The sequence below is a fragment of the Archocentrus centrarchus genome, chromosome 3 (genome assembly GCF_007364275.1).
Source record: "Archocentrus centrarchus isolate MPI-CPG fArcCen1 chromosome 3, fArcCen1, whole genome shotgun sequence".
NCBI lineage: Eukaryota > Metazoa > Chordata > Actinopteri > Cichliformes > Cichlidae > Archocentrus > Archocentrus centrarchus.
Genome location: NC_044348.1, coordinates 27,296,059 through 27,321,274, shown reverse-complemented (window position 1 = coordinate 27,321,274; position 25,216 = coordinate 27,296,059). Strand labels below are relative to the sequence as shown.

The 25,216-nt window shown below is 38.8% G+C and overlaps 2 protein-coding genes across 3 annotated transcripts in view; both read right to left on the bottom strand.

The window, feature by feature from the left end:
* Positions 1-781: 781 nt before the first annotated feature.
* On the bottom strand, positions 782-13,640 carry chrna3 (cholinergic receptor, nicotinic, alpha 3). Its single transcript, XM_030759147.1, has 6 exons — positions 13,507-13,640; positions 12,922-13,061; positions 10,953-10,997; positions 3,842-3,951; positions 2,329-3,529; positions 782-2,215 (listed from the first exon to the last, which is right to left on the bottom strand). The coding sequence occupies exons 1-6, from the start codon at positions 13,565-13,567 to the stop codon at positions 2,087-2,089; spliced, it is 1,686 nt and encodes a 561-aa protein (XP_030615007.1). The 5' UTR covers positions 13,568-13,640; the 3' UTR covers positions 782-2,086.
* Positions 13,641-17,201: 3,561 nt separating this feature from the next.
* Positions 17,202-25,216, bottom strand: part of chrnb4 (cholinergic receptor, nicotinic, beta 4 (neuronal)) — a 31,711-nt gene continuing 23,696 nt past the window's right edge. For both annotated transcript variants that reach the window (XM_030758263.1, XM_030758257.1), the window contains exons 2-6: positions 22,883-23,028; positions 22,004-22,048; positions 21,644-21,753; positions 20,111-21,164; positions 17,202-17,805 (exon numbers count right to left, since the gene is read on the bottom strand). In XM_030758263.1, the coding sequence (XP_030614123.1) occupies positions 17,641-17,805; positions 20,111-21,164; positions 21,644-21,753; positions 22,004-22,048; positions 22,883-22,996 (1,488 nt within the window). In that variant the 5' untranslated portion in view covers positions 22,997-23,028 and the 3' untranslated portion in view covers positions 17,202-17,640. The remainder of the gene's footprint in view (positions 17,806-20,110; positions 21,165-21,643; positions 21,754-22,003; positions 22,049-22,882; positions 23,029-25,216) is intronic.

The window sequence follows — 25,216 nt, the reverse complement described above, 5'->3', positions numbered from 1 at the left end:
AAATTCATTAGCCAGGGGCTTCTCATCAGATGAGACCCAGAGTTACTACAGCATCTGTCTGTGCTTCTCTGCAAGCATTCAATTAATGCAGCCTCATCATCTGCTCTGATTCTTCAGTTGTATAATAAGTCAGTCTGATGGACTGACAATTGTACCCAATACAGGATGCTCAGCTTCTTTCACTCTCACTGCATTGGGAAAATACATATAAAATAAAAACTGCCAGTAGCTATAATGATGTACAATCTTTGTAGAAACGTTATCCATAAATGTAGCAAAAAAAAAGAAGATGGACATATAAATGCATATCTTTTCTAAATATAAGTAAGGACTTGACCCTAAGACACAGTAGAATGTTGATTTAAGAGTAAACTCCTCTGATTTTAACAGACTGTACTCCTTTGGACCAAAGCTTTTCCTTTTACAGACAATAATTTGAAGTTACTTAAATGGCAGATAAACTCAACAATTTTATTTGTTTTTAATTTTTTTTGTAAAGGGCTAAATGTCACTGGTTTCATATAAATGCAAACTAAAGTTGCAGTTCACGGAATTTGTGTGTGTGCGTGTGTGTTTGGATATAGAGTTCAAACTTAAATTCTTATGAACCTAGAGCAATGTGTATCCAGGAGTAGGTTATATGGTTGTACTACTATTTACAAACAACTTTTCTTCTTTGTACACAACATTTAAATATCCTCACAATTCACAAATTCACAATATTTTTTAAGTCATTACACTGTCCAGAAAGTAAACATTTCAAAATTAAGCAGCAGCTCTTTTAATGGATTTGTGACTGTGACACCAGCGTCACTATGGGTTCGTATGTGTTAAATGTGCAATCAAATGAGGACATTTTCCAGCAGCAATAATGACAAACTGGGTTAGGTATCCCTTTAAAACGACCAGGAAGTAAGCTGTAGGAGCAATGATTTGCCACAGGATGTCAGTCTTTGAGAACAGTCTGCACTGCTTGATTCTCAAACATGAAAATATAAATTAAAATGTTAAAAAGCTGAACACACAAAAACCCAGTTTAAAACTATCTATGGGTTGATTTTAAACATCAAACAGGGTCACAGTCTTTCTTTAGAAGTGAAAGAGCTTTGATCCTGGATCTCTTCTGCAAGTGTGTCCTGGGTCAAGATGGGCAACATCATCTTAGCATGTTTTCTCAGAGGCAGGAGAAGAAGAGAAGATATGGCCGTGGTAGAGACTGTGGTAGACGGCATCAATTCAGTATAAAATTACATTAAAAAAAAAGAACAGTGAAAACAAGTACCTCAAATATGTGCGCTGTGCTGTATGTTACTATGACAATTTATATGGACTGAATTATGGTAATATAATTACAATAAAGGCCTTAACACACTATTTTTCTATTCATATAAAAATCACATGTCTATTGAAAAAGAGTTCTGTAGACAGTATTGTGTGAAGTTCTGCATCTCATTCAAGGCTCATTCTCAGTCAGAAGCATTCCACGAGTCACAAGGCCAAATACAAACAATCAAAACAGCTTGTCTTGTCTTCTTTTGGCTGCTATTATAATAGTCACAAACATTAGCAGAGCTTACATCAAATAAACAGATGGATGAACAACCGTAGAAGTCTGTCACACATGATATTATACATCAGTTTAGTCAAAATACTAAACACAAGAGCCTGCAAAACACCACAGTTTCAGATGGATTATGACAGTTTTACGTAGTAACATGTCCCAGTATTGTTCACTTCTGTTGAAGCTTGTTGAATAAACAGAGGATCTTACTCTGCAAAATCGAGGTGCATGAAATTTTGCATTGGCTTTGGGAAACATTTTATAGTTTTTTAAGACATTTAAACATTTTGAATTCTAAGTCATCTTAATTGCAGCCATGTCTTTAGGATTTACAGGATTTATAACAAGGAAAAGAAAAAAAGCACAACTGTATCTATGAATAAAAAAGTCACTGAAACGCTTGTATCAACATTTGCCATATTTTCCACTTAACTTTGAAATTTTCTCTGAGCCATTGTCAGACTCATCTGTGTAACAGATTTTGTGCAATTCAGCAGTCTGGACAATTTGTTTTATCAAACTGAATTAAATATCTTCACCGAGTAATAGAGGCTGGAGGAAGAGGCCAGCTGTTCCCAGGATGCACACAAGCACAAAAACCCATAGGAAGATCCTGTCGATAACCATGGCAACATACTTCCAGTCATCTTGAACCTATGAGAGGACACGGCAAAAACATTTTCAATGTTATAGCAAGATTGCAATTCTTTATTTGAAAGCTGTACAATATTAAATGGCTTCGGCCTTGCTTTTTTTTGAGTACTCACCTCCTTTGCTTCATTCTGTAGTCTCATGTTCTCTGCTATGTATTTGACACTCTCAATAGCCTCCCTGACCTCAGGAGAGAGAGACAGCAGGGGCATTATTCCTCCATCCAAAGACTCTGAGCTAGAGCACTGACTCCCCACTCCAACACCCACAGTGCTGCCTCCACTTAGTGCTCCTAGGCTGCCCAGTCCTCCGCTCCCACCTCCAGAGTCTGCAGGCAGTTTGCTGGTTCTCTTCTGCCAGCAGCAGTTGCAGCGGCCCTCGCAGCACAAGAACCCAGAGCTGGGACATTTAGTTGACTCTCCACCCAAGTTATTAAGATTGGAGAGCTCTGTGTTATTAAAAAGTCGTTGCCGGTTTGTCAGACTTGATACCATGCTGTTGGCCAGGGCCTGAGCTTTCTGCTGCTTTGGCAGAGTACCTAACGAATGAATGGCACAGGATTTTGAATGCATCGTCTGAACACTGCCAGCCACAGTCACCTTCTCAGGATCCCTCTCTGGCCTGGTCATGAACATCACCCTGGGCAGCAGTTCCAGGAACACACGCCTTACCCAGCAGGGCATGGTATGTGTCTTTGGTGTGCGGTAGTGGACGTTCAACACAAAAACAGTAATAACAATAGAGAGAGTGACAAAAATCATGGTGAAGAGGAGGTACTCGCCAATCAGGGGTATCACCAGTGAGGTGGAAGGAATGGTCTCTGTTATGACAAGGAGGAAGACAGTCAAAGACAGCAGGACAGAGATACACAGTGTTACTTTCTCACCACAGTCAGAGGGCAAGTAGAAGACAAGCACTGTGAGAAAGGAGATGAGGAGACACGGGATGATCATGTTGATCGTGTAGAAAAGAGGGAGACGGCGGATGTACAAAGAGTATGTGATATCGGTGTAGATCTCCTCGCAGCAGTTGTACTTAATATCGTGTTTGTAACCAGGTGCATCAATGATCATCCACTCGCCTGTCTCCCAGAAGTCCTTGAGGTTGATTGTCGAACCAATCAGCACCAAGTCGATTTTGGCTTTGTCGTAGGTCCAGGAACCAAACTTCATTGTGCAGTTTTGGTAATCAAATGGGAAATATGTGACATCAATCTTGCAAGAGCTCTTGAAGATGGCCGGAGGGATCCAGGTAACGTCGCCATTGTAGCGAAGCAGGGCCTTTGTTTTGTCGTCAACCTGGAAATCTCCGACTGCACTTTAGAAAAAAAGAAAGGAAGAGTGAGTGAGCAAAATAGAATGTAACATTGAATGATAGGATGGTGAAAGACAACTGAGTCACTGAATCCTAAGCAGATAGATATGAACAACTATTGAACTATAAAAATATCAATTAAAAAAATGCCTTGGAGTTTCAGTAAATGCACCATGTGATGGTAGGGATAGAAATGACCCATGCATGAATGCACAATGGAGACTGATAATGTCTGTCATTGTGCAGATATCCTTTGCAGCAACAAACAATCAATAAAGATGCTGTGCCAAGTTTTAAATTTGTTGTTATGCTCACTTGTTGTACAGCACAATGTCTGGCTTCCAAATCCTGTTGGATGGCACTCGGATAAACTCGACGCCTCCGAAATCTTTTGGGTTCCATTTAAGTTTATAGTCATTCCAGATCTGAGGAACAAATCAGAATTAATTACATAAAAAGTCAGAGAATTAAAAGGTCAGAGACTTAACAGGTATGAGTTTCAGAGTCAGGTTGAGCCACCAGTGAGGCCACCAGCCTATACCTCACAGTGGTGCAAGAGGAGTGGAAAACCCTGAGAATTACTGGGTAAATGCATTGGGGGCTATAGTGTTGGTCCATTTTACATAATCCATTAAATAGCTGTTGAGATATTTCACTGTGGGCCAAAGTGGTGGACTGAACATCATGGCCATCCCCAGAGCAAGATTACCAGCATAGCTAACACCAAGCTTTTCATGAATTATACAAGATTGTCTTAAAAGACCACAATACGACTTCCGGTTATGGCGGCCATGTGAGAGGACGTGTCTTCACCGCTCTGCTGTTCCAGTCAAAGAATTTACCTAAAACTCCTTCCTTTCAAAACGAACTAAATGACAAAAGAGCGCGTGAGTTCGGAATAATGCCTAAAGCAGCAAAAACATCCCAAGAAGTAAGTGAAAAGGCGAAACAACACAAGCTAACGGAATACCACCTTCGTGGTGAAATGCAGAAAGCTAATGCTAGCTCATCCTCCGCTCCGATGGTTGCCGCAGACAGAGAAGAGAACCCGAAGTCTCAAAGCAGCAAGGTGGATGAAATACTTTCTGTTGTTAATTCGATCCAGAAGGATTTCTCCTCTAGATTTGATGAGGTTCTGGGCTCCATCGACAGTGTAAGAAAAGAGATAAATGACTGTACTCAACGAATCACAGAAACCGAAACACGTATTTCTGATGCGGAGAGTGAGATAGAAATACTACGAACTAAGGTGGATACGCTAGAGTCCAAGAAGAAAGAATTGGAAGATAAAGTTACGGATCTGGAGGCTAGGTCGAGACAAAACAACCTGAGGCTTATCGGTCTGCCGGAGGGAGCTGAAGGACAGAATCCATGTGAGTTCCTAGAGAAGTGGCTGCCGGAGACCCTCGGTGTTGGAGTGGTGGTCGTGGAAAGAGCGCATCGAATTGGACCCCGGAGGGACAGCACTGCAGCGCCTCGCACTTTAATAATGAGATTTCTTAGCTACAAGGATAAGCAGCGTATTGCTCTAGCATCAAGAGTTAATACTGAAATTCGTTACCAGAATCATCAAGTCCGGCTCTACCCAGATACGGCGGCGGATCTTTTCCAGCTTCGGAAGCAGTTTGACCCGATACGCACAGAACTACGCAAACTGGGACTGCGCCACGGGGTGGCTCACCCAGCCAAGCTGCTGGTGACTTATCAGGACCGAACTCATGTTTTCAAAACAGCGGCGGCTGCACGTGAGTTTTTACAGAAAATCCAGAAGAAAACCAACGGGGAGGCAACAGTGGCTTAAACGCCCATACGGTTTCTTAAGTTAACAATTTGTGGCTTTCTATAACCAAGTTGTTGCCTTTATTTGTCAGTTATATGGGTGATGGAACAACAGGGATCTAGTACGAATACATTTACTCCTGCTTAGGGATGGCAAGGGGGAGCATGCACATACCGGTTGGTGTGCATGCATGCTAATAAGCTCGAACCCGTGAGCAAATATATGGAAGATTAAAGTACTGTTATGTATAGTGAACAGCATCGGTAAACATCGGTTTTTTGTTTTGGTCATTGAGTGGTTAGACTGCTCCTCACTGTGTGTGGGTCAGTCACACGTGGTAACGGGAGGTGTACGGAGGGGGGAGGGAGTCCCTCGGAAGTCGGACTTGGTGTGGGAAACTAGGTTTAGGGGATATGTTGTGAGTTTTGTTCTGTTTAAGCTTCTCAAATGTTCATGTTGGTATGGGGTAAACTTTTTTTTTTATTTTTTCTCCATTTCTGGTAATTTGATGGATCTTACATGTCGCAAGCCTTAAATGTTAAAATGGTTACATGGAACTGCAGGGGCCTACAACGTCTAAAGAAGGTCAAACAAGTCATTAATAAACTGCAAGATTTGGACTCCAGAATAGTATTTCTACAGGAGACGCATCTTATGAAAGAGGATGAGGGGCGGGTCAGGAGGAGGTGGCGAGGCAATGTATTCACTTCAACATTTTCTTCTCAAGCAAGAGGAGTTATGACTCTTATCCACGAATCTGTCCCATTCCTTGCAACCAATGTTATCAAGGATGAGAAGGGTAGATATTTGATAGTTCAGGGCTCTTTACTATCGGAAAAAATTAACCTAGTTAACGTATATGGTCCCAACACAAATGATTCTGGGTTTTTTCAGAACTTGTTCCTCTCACTTTCAGCGTTGCAGGGGCGCTTTGTGATCGCAGGGGATTTTAATTGTACTCTTGTTCCAGAAATAGATAGATCCACAGGGTCAGATCTGACACATAACACCTGTAGAACAACTATACAAATGTTTATGAAAACTCTCAGACTGGTAGACATCTTTAGGGAACTTCAGCAACAAACCAGAGCCTACTCATGCTACTCGGCAACATTTCAGACGTACTCGCGAATAGATTATTTTTTAATTTCAACAGAACTAATATCCAAAATTCAAAACTGTACCTATGGAAACATAGTGATTTCAGATCATGCTCCATGTTGTCTGAGCTACTGTGATAAGAATCTTACTAGGGATCCCCCTAGATGGCGCTTTCAGCATAAATGGTTGCAGGATGAAGATTTTGTTAAATATATAGGAATACAAATTGATGAGTTCTTTCAGTTGAATACTAATCAAACAACAGCATGCATCAGATGGGAGGCCTTTAAAGCATTTATTAGAGGTCATATTATTAGCTTTACAGGCAATAAGTCTAAGGAAGCCAAGACTAAAAGGCAGCACCTAGAAAATAAAATAAAGAACATTCAGGAGAAGGTTTTTCAAACAAATGATACTGAGTTGAAAAAACAGCTGTTGATCCTCAGAGCAGAATATGACAAAATGTCCAGTCTCAGAGCTGCATCCAGTCTCTTAAGATTGAAACAAAATTTTTACGAACAGGGGGATAAGGCTGGAAAACTTTTAGCTTGGCAGATTAAACGGCTTGAAACAACAACCTCGATTACATCAATAGAAACACAGAATAAAACTCTAACAGATCCAAGGGATATTAATAATGCTTTTAAAGATTATTATCAGAAATTATACGACTCTAAAGGAAAGTTAGACCAAGTGGAATTAGACAAGTTTTTAAGTAGACTACATATCCCTGTCATTGCAGAGGATTGTAGAGTAGACTTAAATATAGAAATAAATAAAGAGGAATTAGCACAGGCCATTAATGGAATGAAATCTGGTAAGCAACCAGGACCTGATGGTATCCCCATTGACCTTTACAAAAAATTTAAGGACAAACTTCTTTCTCCCCTTCTAGACATGTTCATGGAGTCATTTAAAAATGGCACCTTGCCTCCCTCTTTAAATCAGGCTCTAATTATTCTGCTGCCAAAACCGGGTAGGCCTCCCAATAAATGTGAAAACCTGAGACCCATTAGTCTACTTAACTCTGATCTCAAAATCATCTGTAAATTATTGGCACTACGACTGCAAAGAATCTTACCAGATATTATAAATAAAGATCAAAATGGGTTTGTAGTAGGGAGGCAGGGATATCACAATATTAGAAGAGTCCTGAATATTATTTGGTTCAAAAAGAACGCTAAAGACACAGGTCTTCTTTCAGTGGATGCGGAGAAGGCTTTTGATAGGGTCGAATGGCCCTATCTTTTTAACATATTGGAAAGGTTGAATTGTGGTAGTAACTTTATTAAATGGGTTAAAATATTATATAACAATCCAACGGCAGAAATAGTATCAAACAAAATATTTTCAAGGGCGATTCAAATCAGGAAGGGTTGTCGCCAGGGATGCCCTCTCTCTCCCTTACTATTCACACTAGCAATCGAGCCTTTGGCATCAGCTATTCGTCTCCATCCACGAATATCTGGGATCACGGTGGGTCCCACAGAGCACAAAATTTCTCTATTCGCTGATGATGTTATTTTATTTCTAACAGATCTGAAAAACTCAATTCCGGCGACGATGGAAGTGATCCAGGAATTTGGGAGAGTCTCAGGCTACAAAGTAAATAATACAAAATCCTCTATTCTGGTATTAAATCAAGGTGAAAGGATCAACCCCATCAGTGAGATTAAGCAATTTAACGTGGTGGAACATTTTGTATATTTGGGTGTTCAGATTTTCCCAGAACTACAACAAGTGGTCAAATCCAACTACGAACTCCTAATGAAAACAATAGCTGCCTCAATTAACAACTGGACATCTCTGCCTATATCCATATTGGGAAGAGTTAATGTCCTGAAAATGAATATACTTCCAAAGCTATTATACCTCTTCCAAAGCATTCCCCTGCCGCCTCCTCCTGAATTATACAATTGGCTGAAAAAAAACATTTTAGGTTTTGTGTGGAATAATGGAAGGTCTAGGCTTCGCCTCTCGTTGCTTTATTTACCATTTGATAGAGGGGGGTTAAAGTGCCCCAACTTTAAACTTTACTATTGGGCCACTCAACTAAGGACTATTATGTTCTATTTTGCAGATAAAGATAATCCTCATTGGGTAGAAATGGAGTCCCACAATTTAAGTCTAACTCTTCCATTGTTCATATACTCCGACACATTAAAGAAGTTACAGAAACACACTACAAATCCCATTCTGAAAAACATGATAAAAATTTGGCAGGATGTTAGAAAATACCTTGCGGAGCCAAACAACATATCCCAATTTAGCCCAATATGGGGTAATCAGCTGTTTGCTCCAGGTAGGGCAGATGCAACCTTTAGGCTTTGGGCACTGCAAGGTTTAAAAAGTATTGGGGACCTCTACCCATCAAATTCTGATATATTTTTGTCATTTGGAGAGCTACAAATCAAATTCAAGCTGGATAAAAAGCACTATTTCAAATTTCTTCAGATAAGAAGCTTTGTTAAAGCAAACTACAACAATCTTAACAAGCCCCCTCTTACCTTACTTGAAAAGTTAATGATTCGGAATAAATCAAGAAAGGGCATCATTTCAGACTTTTATAATGTCCTGATCTCCAACTCATTAGAGAACTCAAACAATAAGCTTATAAACTGGAATTTGGACCTATCATCAAATATCAGTGAAAAGGATTGGGAAAGGGCTTTAATTAAAACTCACACAATGTCCATAAACAGCCGTCTTAGAATTCTACAATTTAAATGGCTAATGCGTATCTATGTTACGCCTGTGCATTTAAATAAATACAATAATAATATTCCAGATCTTTGTGTAAAATGTAACTCCAAAGGGACTTTAATACACTGCATGTGGGAATGTAGACAAATCAAAGCATTTTGGACAGAGGTGAAAGATATAATTGAAAAAATTATCTCAAAACAAGTTCCATTGGATCCTAAACTGTTCCTGTTAGCTTTATATCCTGGGGAACATAACTTTATTAAATCAGAACGTACCTTTATAGATATAAGCTCGTTAGCTGCAAAAAAATGTATTGCTTTGGTTTGGAAAAACATCAGCAGACCTAGTGCCACACAGTGGTTAAAACAGATGTCGTCTAATTTGCCGCTAGAAAGAATAACATATATTAGGAAATCCAAACAGTATCTTTTCGAGAGTATTTGGGGACCTTTCATTAATTATATTAAGAACTTAGACTTGACAGAAGGTTTGTTTGAGTTCTGATTTGCCGGAACCTGTGGTGTGCCATGTTGTATAGATGTATATATTCATATTTGACCAATTTGTAATCTGCTCGAATACCCCTGTCTTTGAGAAGCTGTGTTTTTTTTTTTTTTTTTTTTTTTTTTTTTTTTTTTTCTATTTGTCTCTTTTTTCTTTTTTCCTTTACTTCTTTATTTTCATTTCTCTAAGTTGAGTAAAACTAATTACTACCATGTAATAACTACAAAGAGAACCCGTTCAGACAATTACGTGCTTGTATTTGCAAAGTGAAAAATCCTAATAAAAAATATATTGGTAAAAAAAAAAGACCACAATACAATACACGAAAGTAAGAAGGCACCAGTTGCCTCCTCCTGGTGATTATCTGTTGTCAGATTTTAAATGTATTCGCTTGTAAAATGTCCCACATAAAAACAATGTCATTATCTCCAAAGGTAGCACATAAACAGAGGATATATAGTATGTGTGTGACTTGAATCACAGTTTATAGTGTGTTTTATGGATCTTTTGAACACTGCTCCTCAGGACAGCTGGTGATCCTCGTGAGACTCGTGAAGCCAGTACATCAAAGCAACCCCAGAGAGCTGTAAAGAATTTGACTTAATTACAAAACAGTATGCATCCTGGGTGCATTCTAAGTTTGGAATGGAGAGCAGTAGAAATGTGCCTCACCCCTGATGTTTGAGTATTTGAGATACACTAAAAACAGCTGATGACTTGAATGTAAGAGAAACAATACTCCAGCTCTGAACACCAAAGTAAAATTACAGCTCAACCTTTAGCAGAAGCCTGACTCTACCACAGATGTGTATTTACTCAGCACTAAAATTGGAACTGGAGGCTTGTCCTTCCTCATTTGACTCAAAGCTGGTTCATTGCACAATTTATCATGGAGCACAGTACAAAAAAAACAAAACAAAAAAAAACAAACAAACAAAAGCCCGTCAAACCAAACAACATGAGTGGATAACAACTTTTTTTTTTTTTTTTTTGCTATAGGGTTGTTCTGTGTGATTATGAAATAGAAACTAATTTAACTTAAAATTTCAGGTTCACTTTCTGCAGAAGCCTATATTGGATGAATATCATGGACATTCTGTCAAATGATTTCAAAAACATTGCAAATTGATTATGAAATGTAAGTGCATCCAGTTTATTTTATTTCTTTTAAAAAGAAAATAGGACCACAAGGATCAATGTGTTTAAAAAGCTTCCTCCTATGAATAATTCAACCTGTCAGTCTAGCCCCAAAGAATCACACATGACAGAAGGTTGGAGCTACACTTGATGCCCTTGCTCAAGGTTTCTTTGCACACTCTTGAATCATAAACTTACATGTCTCAGCCACAGATTGGTCTCCATGATCTGATTCACTTCATCCTGAGAAGAGGGTACAAGAGATAATGAGGACATTGAAGCAAGGAAAACCAAGTACATGTTATTAATAAAGTTAAAACAGTAATAATACTGTCACAGGCAATCATCCAATTCACTGCTGAATATTATCATTGGAGTGCTTCTGCAGCATCAGGGCTTTGCATATCCCAGGCAAGAGGTTTCAGAGATGTGCACCTGAGTCCTCCACGCCTGGAGCCTAAGCCATATGACAGCTGGGGCTTGTAGGTTGCAGCCCAGCTTTAACTTTAACTGACGGTCAGGTTTCTGTGTGATTTAGGCCGTGAATGAACCAATCTCATGACCAGGTGTATAACAGTAACCATTCATGTGACCATTTAGTGTCCAGAATAACTCGTGGGTTCTATGGTTGATAGATAACCTGTACTGATTATCCTTGGGAGAAGTGTTATTTTATGTGATTTAGGTGCACATCCTGTGTCTTATAATTAAATTACTCAGAATGCAGAACAACACAAGGGCAACATTTTTTGATTGAGATCAGATGATGCATTTATAATTTGCAGTTTTCATTTTAGTGAAGCTGAAACTTGGCCATAAATCATCTACTACATCTTGCTATAGCAACTCCGGTCAATAAGCACATTTCCCAAAATGTCAAACGATTTTCTTTAGCAGAACAGCTTCTGAGACCAAAATACACACTGCCACTGCCTAGTGAGCCTGTGGTACAATCCCTGATTATAAGGTGATGTTAGGCAGCCCAGGTCATGAGCTATTGGCGCTCTAAATGAGCTCATATAGTTGGAGTTGGTGACAATGAATCAAATGCTTCTGAGTTTGGAGCACCAGGTGTGCAGAGGGAATGACAGTCATCCATCGGCCTTCTGATTTTGCCTGCTACATTAAGTGACTTAAAGAGAATATAACAAAAGACCCATTTCTCTATTTTTTCATCTTCACCAAGTCAGACAGGTCCTCAATACTTATTTATGTCCTTTGAAAAAAAAACAAAAAAAACACCTATTTCTTACACAGAAGCAAAGAAAGAGACATAGAGATAGGTTCCCAGGTGCATAAGGTGTCACCTTATTGTTATTAGTTTATACACAGTGAAACTCTGTTGTCTAGTACTGGCTGACATTTTCCTTATTATTATTATTATTTTAAAAGGCCATTATAATTAAAAAGGATTGTTTGAGATAAAGAATTAAAAGAAAACAATGTATACAATAAGACACTGGCACCAAGTGTGAACCCAGTAAAAAAAAAAAAAAGAAAAAGTAAAAACAAAGACTTATTCTTTATTAAAGCAAGCATACAGAGCACAATATCCTACATATCCAAAGCAGTGCATTGTGTGAATGAAGCTGTATCACTTGTCAAACAATCCTTTTTGCTTATTATCGCCATCCGCACCGGACCCGTCTAACACAAGTGACACAGTCGTCTGTCTGGAACGCCAGCCTGCAGTCAACAAACTCTAGCAGAAAAATCTAGGAGTGCCCATCTGAAGTGGCAGTGACTGAGTGATACGGGGCGCCTGAACTGAGAGGTGCTCAGACAGCTGACATTTCCCATCTTGTCTTGCCCAGAGAAACAGCCACACTGTCCTTCCTTTCATTTAGGTCCCAGGGGCTACTGTGTAATGGGAGCAGGTATCGCAGGTATCTAGGATGGTATTCCAGTTACCCCATTCCCTTAAATTTTGTTTCAAGAAAAGCCTGCAAATCAGCACCTACATTTTTGAAATTTCAAAAAACAGCAGTCCTCAGCCTTGTATACTTACAGATCTATATGCTGTACTTTCTTTATAGGAGAGTGGAATCTCAGTTCATGTTTATTAAACAGAGTTATATATGTTTGATGGGCGTAAAATAGCTGCAGAATAAATCACAGACACTACAGACACTCAGAAACTGAGGAAAAACATTTGATGGGTACTTACCACTTTGACCAGCTGTGACATGGACACCTCAAACTGTACAATGACTGGATCAGACACATTTTCCACTGGTCGTATATACTGGTTGTAGTTGGAGAATATCACAGAGAAGAGCTTATGCTCTGCATCTGAACATGTGCCTCCTGCTTAGGAACAGAATGTCAGACATGTGCATCTCACTGTTTAAATGATTATAGACATTAACTGTGCTCTATTTTTGCTGCTTTACCTTTTATCAACTAAAGCAGAACTGAAAATTTGACAATGGTCCCCCTTTTTTATTTTAATTTTACCTTCAAGTTATTTCTAACTCGAGTGCTTAGATTTCATTTGGCATCATTACTAATATAGTTTGTTTCTTCCAGTGAACAGCACCTAAAGCTAGATGTTACTCTTACCCTGACTGTATAAAACATTTGAATACAAGCATGATTCCTTGCTGCACTGCATTCAATTTTATATGATCTACTAGAGGTAGCCTTCAAAAATCATTATCTTTAGGCCTTTTAAAAAAATTTATTAATATATATTTTTTTACATTTGCCTAAAGCAACAAGTAAGATGTCATATTGCCAGCCTCTTACTCACCTGAGAGAAGACACAGAAGGAAAGCACAGGTACCAAATACGAAGCAGAACCTGGCTTTCATCCTATTCAAATTGACAAATGCCAGATAATTCCAGAGTCAGCTGCAGCAGTGCTCCACGGAGAAGACAGGAGGAGAAAGTGGGGAGTGAGAAAGCGCGTCGCAACACCCGACAGAATGAGCAAGCAAAGGCAGGGAGGGAGGGAGGCAGAGCCTCACTGAGGCACACAGCCAGTCATATTCAGGAGCCATGCTATGTAAAAATAATAATAATGATAAAGTACAACCAAGTAAAACAAAGATAAACTGTTCAGTAGTGAGAATTTTTCATTCCTAATTTCAACATTTTGGTTTGTCAGTTTTCCAGAACTTAACAGCCACTGTCTGTCAGATCTGTCACACAGTGACACCACCTGAAACTGCAATGGATCTGACAGAAATTTACTGTTTGGCAATACATATATTATGCATTTATTCTTACTGTGAGTTAATGCATTTTATTTATCATGCTTTGTTCCTTTGATGGATAAAAAAAAAACTTCAGCAACAGTTAAAGCTGTCATATTACGTTGTGTGGCAGCCAGAGGGTGGACACAAATGCAAACTTAAACTCCAAAACTTAGCTCTATTGCTATTTTACTGCAAAATAAACCAAAAATAAACACAGAGCTGGGCAGGTACTAACTGGAAAAGCGGAACTGAGGAACGCACAACAAAGAGGAATGAGGGAGGATGCGACTATGAACAGATGAAAACTGAGGGCTTAAATACAAATGAGGTAATTCAAGAGAAAGGACACAGCTGGGGAATGCAGGACACAGGTGAACAGAATCTGACTAACGAGACAAGAGGAAGCAAAACTAAACACCATGGAAACAGGAAATGACTAAACATGACAGAAATGCAGACTTGACATGGAGAATAAAGGGGACAAGTACAAAACAAATAAACCATAACTAAGAAAATGACCCAGAAAACCACAACCAAACCTGAGAATGTAACTATTAAGAAGCCATCCTGGAATCACTGAAAGAATATATAATTCAAACTATCCAGAACTAAAAGCAAACTAAACAGAGAAATACAAAGATTAAGCATCTAAATCATAAGCAAACTATGAGACGCAACTGAAGGAATTTAACAATAACAAAACTTCAAAAACCAAAAAAAAAACACAAAACGCTGGGCGAAAGGCTCAGGACCACAACAAAAGCAGTATCAGATAGGTTTTATTTGACTATTAAAAAATGAGGTTAAAAGCATTTTATGTCATGTTTCCATCATGTCTGGGCTCTGCAAAGCAGACATTTTTACGCAGACAGGAACCCAGGTGGTGTTCACACACATTTTCCTTTCACAGACTTTAATATTGAATTAACAAGCTGTGTTCAAGCAAGTTCAATAGCCTCGGTGCCACTGGGCTGGTGTTTGGGTATGCCTATATTCTTTCTTTACTTTTTTCTTTTCTTTTCTTTTTTTGGGGGGTGGGGGTATTATTATCCTTTGGGATAAAGTTCTGTCTTTTTCCTCTTTTTCTCTCTTTACTATCAGTCCACATTTGCTGTAGTCTTCCTTTTAACCAGCAGTGGGTTGGTGCTCTGTCATTCAGCTTCTCAAGATCTGATTTTCAGCGGACCTCTAACCTACTGAGTATACTCTGAGAATAAATTAGTCTATACCAGGACCGGGGCTACCGTTTGATATCATTTAAACTTTTTGAAATGTTTTATGTGAAAAGAGAACTGTGACCTGGGGATTACTAAAGGATTATATACTGTATATTCATTTGACCTTCAGATAGTTTATTTCCCCAGGGTAGAGAAGAATGCAACTTTGGTTACTTGTACACCTACACATGATAAACTTTACCTGAGGCTCAGGTCATTCAGCAAACCATCTTGACAGACAGCTCTTTAAAAAAAAATCATGGTGCAAAGGCTGAACTGTAGATTTCCACATATCTTCATTGGCTCCCTGTTAAATCTAGAATAGAATTTAAAATTCTTCTCCTCACATACAAGGCCTTGAATAATCAGGCACCATCTTATCTCAAAGACCTCATAGTACCATATCACCTCAACAGAGCACTTCGCTCTCAGACTGCTGGCTTACTTGTGGTTCCTCGGATACTTAAGAGTAGAATGGGAGGCAGAGCCTTCAGCTTTCAGGCGCCTCTTCTGTGGAACCAGCTTCCAGCTTGGATTCGGGAGACAGACACCCTCTCTATTTTTAAGATTAGGCTTAAAACTTTCCTTTATGATAAAGCTTATAGTTAGGGCTGGATCAGGTGACCCTGAACCATCCCTTAGTTATGCTGCTATAGGCCTAGTCTGCTGGGGGGTTCACATAATGCACTGTTTCTTCTCATTCACCTTATTTACTTTGTTTATACTCCACTCTGCATTTAATCATTAATTGATATTAATCTCTGGCTCTCTTCCACAGCATGTCTTTCTCTCCCCTCAGCCCAACCGGTCGCGGCAGATGACCCCCCCTCCCTGAGCCTGGTTCTGCTGGAGGTTTCTTCCTGTTAAAAGGGAGTTTTTCCTTCCCACTGTCGCCAAGTGCTGCTCATAGGGGGTCGTTTTGACTGTTGGGTTTTCTCTGTATTATTGTAGGGTCTTTACCCACAATACAAAGCGCCTTGAGGCGACAGTTTGTTGTGATTTGGCACTATATAAATAAAATTGAATTGAATTGAATTGAATTGAATCTCTTAAGTATCCTAATAACAAACAGCTGCTGACATAGGGCTTGTGAATGACTGCTGAATACAAGACTCCTCCAGTTTGGACTGAAGCAGATGAAAGATTCTTTATGGATACATGCTCCAGTATTACATTGTTCCCAGTTAATTGATAGCTGGAAGTTAACAGGTGCATGAAAAAGCAGTTAACCATTTGGAAAAACTGTAAACTAAGATGAAAATAAAGCCGGTCGATCCATAAACATGGTTGTTTATTGCTATCTGTTGATTTACATGCATGACTCACAAAAGACACAAAGTCTGCAGAACCTTTAACGAGCTCACTCAGCACTGTTTAGTGAGCTGTAAATGTTGTGTGTCGTTTACTTTGTGTATGTGTTAGTGAAGGTTGTGTTTGTTTTGTTCCATTTTGCCCATCTGCAAAAATGAGCACTTATCACAGATTAAAGTGTTTGTATAAATAGGCAACCATGAGATTGTAGTATCTGAAACAAACAAATTTTCGAATATTTTTTCCTTTTCTATTTTTATTAGAACCCAGGTATATTTCATTTTAGGAGAAATTGTTACTTAAGGATACATGTCAGTGATGTGGTATTGCATGGCAAAAGTACTAGACTTTAAGACACTGCAGTCAAGACCAGCTTTAAAGGCGTTGTTGTGTCAACAGTTTTTTGCCTGGTCTTGCTTTTTTGCTCTGAAAGTGAACAACTGTCTTATCTATATGATAAACCATCCTAACTGGCACACCCTAATTCAACATATTGGCTCTGAACTTTATCACCAGCAATACAGATTAACTAAGCACATTGGCAAGACCCTGACATTTTTAAGACTTTATAGGGGATCTGACACATTTAATCAAACTAAAAGAGCACGCAGCTTTTTCTTTATTGTATTTCAGCAACACAGTAACACAAATGACAGGTTACACTACATCTGATGGCAGTCATACAGTATATTTATCATATTATGCATATTACTGCAACAGTTCAGGATACTTAAGTGCAGTGAAGGCTACACTCAGTCCTGTTTATGGAAATACCAATCTAAGAAAAACGACCTCAGTGTAATGATGCTACATTCAGACCTTTGCAAATGTACCAATTCCTTAAAGTATTGGGTTCTTTATTGCTTTAGGGCATGTTGTTTTGAATATTATGTGACAATAAGTGCATTTTATTCATTTTGTACCATACACAAACATTATATACACAATTAATGTTTACATGTACTTTTTCTGACTGTTTATCCCTCTCTCGTGCCCTTTGGGTAGGATTTGGCACAGAAGACATCGTTTCAGTGCTTCTGTTTCCTGCCAACACTGTGCTAAGCAAAAACTAAGAAGACAAAACTTATCCATAATATTTTCCTAATACCACAGTCACTTATGAAAACCCTGAAGTAGCACTGTCTTCCTCTTTGAGTGTCATATGCGAGGAATGTCCGAGCTGGGGACCTGGTTGGGAATAATGTGACTCTGGAAAAGAGGCTGGAGAAACAGGCCCAGGGTGCCCACCACACACACAATCACAAAGATCCACAGAAACATCCGATCCACTACCATGGCCACATACTTCCAGTCCTCTATAACCTGCAAAACCAAAGAAATCATTCAAATCATTTAAATTAGTCAGTATACATGTTTCTTCATGCATTTCTTTCTTAAAAGTACAGTATTGCAGACTAGCAAGATGAATTAATACTGTTGGAGCATGCTGAAATATAGTAGTGAAAACTGAATGAATAAATTAAAAAAGCAAATGATTGTTGGTTTAAAAGGAAATGCATAGTGAGCTATAAGCATTTCTTCATGTATTTCATGCAGTTAGGTACATGCCTGTAAGAAACAGTCTCCAGACTGATCCATACTGCTCATTGAAATATCTATTGACCCTTTCACCCCATCATCAGTGCTGTCCTTGGTGGTTTTTGAAACAAGCCATTTCTCATTCCCGGTTTCCTCCCTATTGATTTGCTATTGATTTGCTGTCCTCTATTGATTTGTAACAGAAAGTGAATGATAAAAACAGGATCTGCCTTCAGTTTGGTGATTTACAGCTACTACTTAGGGTTAGTGGTCTTCCTTCCTACACCTCAAGCGTCATGGAGTGTGAGGTAAATGTTATAATTTCAGTACAAGTGACTGTGACCCAGTATGTTGTAGCCAAAAGCAAATACCTAACTGCTCCATATTCTGTTTACCTCAGCAATGATGAATGGGTTTATTTGCACTTGTTAAAACTATGATTCTTTATCTAATGAATTGGAGCAAACAGTAACATTATCTTCCCAGGCAAAACTGGTGACAACAAGAACTACAATGTAAACAGACAGATGTGGATGTTGTTTCAATGGACAAAAGAGGCCCATCAAAAGCAAACATTATTGATCCTATTACTGCAATAAAGAAAACAACAAATGCACAAGCCCATACAGAGACTAATATCACCAGGGCTTGTTTTTTGTTTTTTATAAATGCAAATTAAACTTGTTAAATATTTGCATTTATCTACAGGTAAATTCTGTGTCATTTGTTCCATGCGTAACATACATGTCTGTCATGTCTGTCACCTTTATATCTGGCTTTGTGTCAGTAATAAACCCACGATGTGAACGAATCAATATCTAGATCAATTAGCTTGGTAAGACAACAAATGGATTTCTGAGTTAAAAGTCTTCAGTTTCAGTCACCCCTTTTATTGTGTATTGTTTCATCTTTCATTTTGTTTTAATAAAAGGGAAATATTAAAAAAAAAAAACGGCTTTTACACATTATTCCCTTTGCTTAAAAGTCCAAAAAAAAAAAAAAAAATGCTGAGACGACATTCAAGAAGGGTGTACAACAGATGTTACATCACTGACATCATCACAGCTTTCATTTTGGAACTATTTTTCAGCCAGTACTAGCTGTTGTCAAAAAGGTGATCAGCTGATTATTTAATGCTGAAATGTTTGCTCAGTTAGAATAACAACTGAATGTAGTTGAAATCAACACATTCTGTAACACTTCTGTCCAGTATCTCCACAGGCTGCCTGGAGACTGTATCACACTGTCACTCTTCATGACATCTTTACAGCAAAAAGCTTTTCCTAAAACAACTAGTTGTTGATTTTATATTATTAACATGTTTAGCCAAACAAAAAATTAAAAGGTGCACAATATTAATAAACTTCTTGGTAGGTAGTTTTTTAAATTTTAGAGCTTGAGTTGTTTACCTCTGCTTCCAGACTTTATGGTAGGCTAAGCTAATTGCCTTCTGGGTCCAGCCCAAATGTTAATCTCTGGGCGTTTAAAATAAAAAAATTAATAAGCTCCCAGATGCCCAACTTTACAGCACAAACTATGTTTACAATCTGGTACAAAAATGGTCTCTGTAGCTAATTTATGCATCCACAACAACTATAGAGGGGGTGATTTATTTTTTTATTTTTACAACTCACCAGGTAATGTTAGTAAGGCTTAAAGTTTGCATTTGTATGGGTGTGGCCATGGAGTGATAGGTGGAGTGCAAACACGGACAGCAACAAACAGCAGTCATCTGCCGGGCTTCACCTGGACTAATCTGAGACACTGAACTTGACCTTTTGTGTTAGTGGCTTATGGAGCACTTTTAATTAAATTATCATGGCTCTTAATTGTACAAGGAAAATATCTTTTACTTGTTTGCTATTATATAAATAGTAAGACAGCTGTAGATGGCGGGGGATCAAGCATGCTCATACATAATGTCTTCAGGCACATATGAGACAGCACGATGCACCCCAAAAACATAAACAGTTTTGTGCTATTATAGTAATAAGATGAAATAGCAGAATATGAATTAATAGTCAGATAATATTAGAAGTAAAACAAAAGCCCTTTTTACAACTCTGAATGGATTCATGCATATACATACACTCTGATCATCATCATCTCCCATCATGTGGTCAGCCACAAAGCACACCCCATTCACTGCCTCCTGGATATCAGCATCCCAGTCTGAGTTGTCTCTGTGTTGGAAGTCCTGGGTGGCTGTGAAACTACTGGGAAGGTAATCGGTGGAGCGTAGGTCTCCTTTCCTGTAGGACTGGCTGTATCCCACTGGAGGAGTTATATTTTTGTGTCCTGGTGTAGAGAAGGCAGAGTCTGAAGACAGCAGGGCAGAAGCTGACATATTGATATCTGTTTTGGATGAGACTGGGTATCCCAAACCCAAAATGGCTCTCCTGGCCCTTAAGCACCGATGCTGGCGCAGTCTTTGGCGTGCAGACTTGTTGTGAGGGCGCCTCATGAAGAGTAAGGCAGGCAATTTCTCAAGAAATATAAGCTTGACCCAGGAAGGCATGTTATGGGTGCTAGGAGAGCGGTGGTGCACGTTGAGCACGCACACACTGGTGATGATGGAGAAGGTCACCAACACCATGGTGAACATCAGGTACTTCCCAATCAGGGGCACATCCAGTGAGGTTGGAGGAACAATTTTTGAGATTAAAAGCAGGAACACGGTGAGGGCCAGAAGGACAGAAATGCAGAGGGTCATCTTCTCTCCACAGTCTGAAGGCAAGTAGAAGACCAAAATGGCCAGAGAGGTGATCAAAACACATGGAATGATGAGGTTTATGGTATAAAAAAGGGGTTTCCTCTTAATGATAAAGTCGTATGTCAGGTCCACATAGGTGGGATCCAGAGGGTTGACAGTCCGTCTCCCTGGCAGAGCCAAGATATCCCACTCTCCACTAGGAGTAAAATCATCCATACTAGCCGTCTCGGACTTTAAAATCAGGTCAATCTCTGTATGGTCATATGTCCAAGATCTGAACTTGAGAGTGCAGTTCTGCTGGTCAAAGGGAAAATGCTTGACCTCGATTTTACAGGCGCTCTTATAGATGGCTGGAGGAAGCCAGTTGATGCTGCCATTGAAAAGGACGATGACGTTGGTGAACACTGTTACCTCATAGGTTCCATCAGCACTGCGAGAACAGGAAGAAACACAAAGAAAATCGAACATCTAAATCCGTCTTTGAGGCTTGCATTGTCAGATTAGTTATTGTGTACAGGAAATTGCATTGGTTATTTTTAAGAGTAAAAAGTATTGTTAAAGAACAGTTCAGTTAATCACCAAAACAAATGCCAAGTACAGATACAGTACTCTCTGAACAGAGTTGGGATACATATTAATATTGAACAGATCAGAAACCAGGAGGGTGGAAACAGAAATGTAACATTATGATTGACTTGATTGACTTTAATATAAGAATATTACAGTTCTTGTCCAAAAATATTGGGTAAGTACATCAGATGATTTAAAAATATTTAAAAAATATTATATTTATTATATATTATATATTTAAAAAAATAAATAATCTTTTAAAAAATTTAACACCAACAATGTACACAAATCAATATAAAATCTCTTTGAAATATGAAATGATGAACCAGTGATGCTTACTTGTTGTATAGGACAATATCTGGTAGCCACACATGTCTGGAGGGAATGCGCAGTTTGACAATACCTTCGTACTTTTCGGGGTCCCATGACAACCTGTAGTCCACCCAGTGCTGGAGAGACAGACGGGCCTAGTCATCAAGCCTGGGCTCTGATTTCAGTGCACTTTCTCAATAGCAGCTCACTTCTAATTACATGCTACATTATCTGTAAATTATGTTTGAGGCACAATTACAGAAGCAGTTTGTTCCACATTCTTACTCTTGTTCCACAAGAGTAAGAATGGATATGGTTTCATTCAAGTTCAAGGGGAAGGACATTTAACAAGACACATGGTCGCTCAAAATGCTTCATCAAACTTACCTGAGTGAGCCAAACATTTGTGGTCATGATCTGTTCCCTTTCATTCTGAAAATGAATATATTAGATGATATTATAACATAATTTCATCCCCATTTAAGACCCAGACACTAACCCAGAAGAAATAAGAATTTATTCATGACATTCCCGCTTTTTATATTTTGTTTTTATTAAAATTAAACATGCTGAAGATAATCTCTGCTGGGGTACATTGCGATTTGCACAAAAACTGTTAATGAGTTACTGTATAGGCTTCTGCAAATTTTACTGTAAAAAAAAAAAGGAATCTGTTTTGAAGAGAGGTCAAAAATAACTGCACTGTAACCCTCCTTTCATCTCAGATTGCTTGTTAACATGTTTGTTGATTGCACTGTCATCAAACTGCTGTGACATACACTTCCAATAAAGTGACACCAAATGGCAATTACCCTAAGGGGTACAATACAAACTCATAAACAGAGGCTGTGAATGAGCCTTGCTGCTTTAGTCTGCAGCTGGGAGGAGCATCCGCTGTAAATCAGAGAAGAGCCTCTATCACACTGGCCAAAACAGTTTTATGGCCCCTTTTAATCCAGTGTGCTGAAGTTTCAATCTGGACATGAGAGAGGCAGAGATCACAGCTGACCAGATCTATCCTCAACTTCATCCATCCATTTAGAGCTATGGCTCCTCAGCAGAGGGTGCGCTTTAATTAACTGCTTCCTCAAAGCTTTGTGGCTCTCGCTGTGTCTTTTCCATCAACCTCCATCATTCATGTGCTCTATATTTTCTATCTCTTTCTTGCTCTAGCACAAAGTCTTTCCCTAACAGGCAAAATATTAGTATGTACATAACTAAGTATACATACTTTGTCATGGTGTGCAAAAGTACTTTGTGCCTTACCACACTGATGAGCTGTGCCAGAGACACTTGCAGCTTTACTGTGACTCTCTCTGTCCTGTTGACAGCTGGGCGAATGAGTGGATTGTAGCGGTCTTTACCCAGCAGCCAGTTCATGAGCCGCTCTTCTGAGTCAGCGCTGCTGCTACCTGGTGACAATTATTTTTTCGACATTTATGTGCATGTAGTGTACACATATCCATCTCAGCTCTGTGCAGACGACATTAAACTCAGTGTTCAATTGAGAGTCTATAAGCTCAAACAAATATTGGAAAGTGATCTTATACAGATTTAGATCAATATTAAAGAGTAAATGAGATCATATTTTGTTTTATTTATAATATAGCCTACAATTTACAGTATCATTCACAAATCAAGTAATTAAAAAAAACTATTTTTTGCTTTATTTAAATAAAAGTAGAACAAAAAAAAATTACGACTACATGGAACAAGGTTAGTAATAAGTAACACTACTTTTCTTTAGAATTGTTGTAAATAGTACCTTGAAGGAACAGTACTTTGAAATGAAGCTGTAGTTCAGAAAAATAAATTACAAAAAAACAAAAAATAATTTAAAAGATTTCTTTTTTTTTTTTTAAAGTTATAAATAGCTTGGAGTATTAAGTTATGTTAGTTTTCCCACACATGAAAACGACACTATTTAATGGTAAGTTGAAGATTAACAAAAAGACTGTTTTTGAAGTGCACTGATGGTATACCACTATACACAAAGAAGCACCTGCATGTACAACCTCAGTAATGCTGCCTCACTGCTAAAACTGGGAAATTCCAAGAGAAATGCAGAAGGATTGCTTCAGTTGGACTGCCTGTATAACTTTAAGGGACGCAGCAGCTGTAAACTAGGAAAGCTGAGATTTGATGTGTTCTGAAAATTATATGAAAATGTTGCAAAGGTCCCAATAGTCATTTCCAAAAAGGTAATTACATTTTGGATAAGGGCAGATGTATTCACAGCGTGTTAATAATTGTGCTCTTGCATCGTCTTTCTTTAAAGCAAATCCGCACATGTATATTTTAAATAAAAATTAACTAGGAACATTAACTCAACCTCTGCTCCATCCCTGATAAATAATGTCCATGTCAGGGTTTGAAGACAAGTCTGATTAAAAGGGATAGTCAGCTCTTCTCTTCTGGAGCAGAATGGATGCGTGTAACACTACCTCCTCCATTTCCTTTACTTACAGCTGGTTATTGATGTCCCCACATGGTTGGAAGTAGCTGACTTGACTTATGTGTGGAGAATGCTCTAGTAAAGCAAGACTTGTACTAATGGGCTCATTGAAGAACTCTTGTTACTTTTATCAGTAACCACAAGGGCAAATTCAGGGCTACAGAGATTTATCACGCGCTGCTTTCTCTGAAGCTACATAAAACACACACACACACACACACACACACACACACACACACACACACACACACACACACACACACACACACACACACACACACACACACACACACACACACACACAGTTTGTGAATTATTTGGAATTGCCAGAATTTCTGCATTGATTGCTCACAAAATGTGGTCAGATATTAAAATGTCTGTCTAAATTAATAATGCACAATAGGTTGTAGTTTATTGGTTAATCATTAACTATGTGGGTTGGGAAAAGGATTTGCACTTCTGTGCTAATTACTTTTCCCAAGGCTTCTAGGAGCCAGGTTTTTCCACAGCATTATAGAGATACACAAAGCTGGAAAAGCAACAGAAGCTCTTCTAAAGACCTGGGTGTTGATTTATTGACAATTAGACAAATTGTCTACAAATGGTACTCTCCCTCGGAGCAAATATCACACCAAGACCACATCATGCAATCCTGAAAGGGTAAAAAAAAACGCCAAAAGGTTAAAGCAAAATACCTGCGTTTACAGCAAGAAAGCTGCAGAAATCTCCACTCTAATGAAAGATCACCACACTACTCTCAAAATAATCCATCCATCCATCCATTCGCTTCCGCTTATCCTGTTCAGGGTCGCAGGGGGGGCTGGAGCCTATCTCAGCTGTCATAGGGCGAGAGGCAGGGTACACCCTGAACATGTCGCAGCCTGTCACAGACTCTCAAAATAATAAAAAATGAAATATATTGTAACTCTCATCATCTGGACATTTAGCAGTATTACTGGGACTATGTTGTGTGGACCAGTGAGATAAAGTTTAAACTTTTTAAAGCTAAAATGCACAACACTATCCTTGGAGGAAAAAAGGCACTATACACTAATATGTATGACCAGCATGGTGTAGGGAGCATCAATGTTTGGGATTTCTTATCGACCCTTTTCCAATTCAAAACTGACCTAATAATTTCTTGG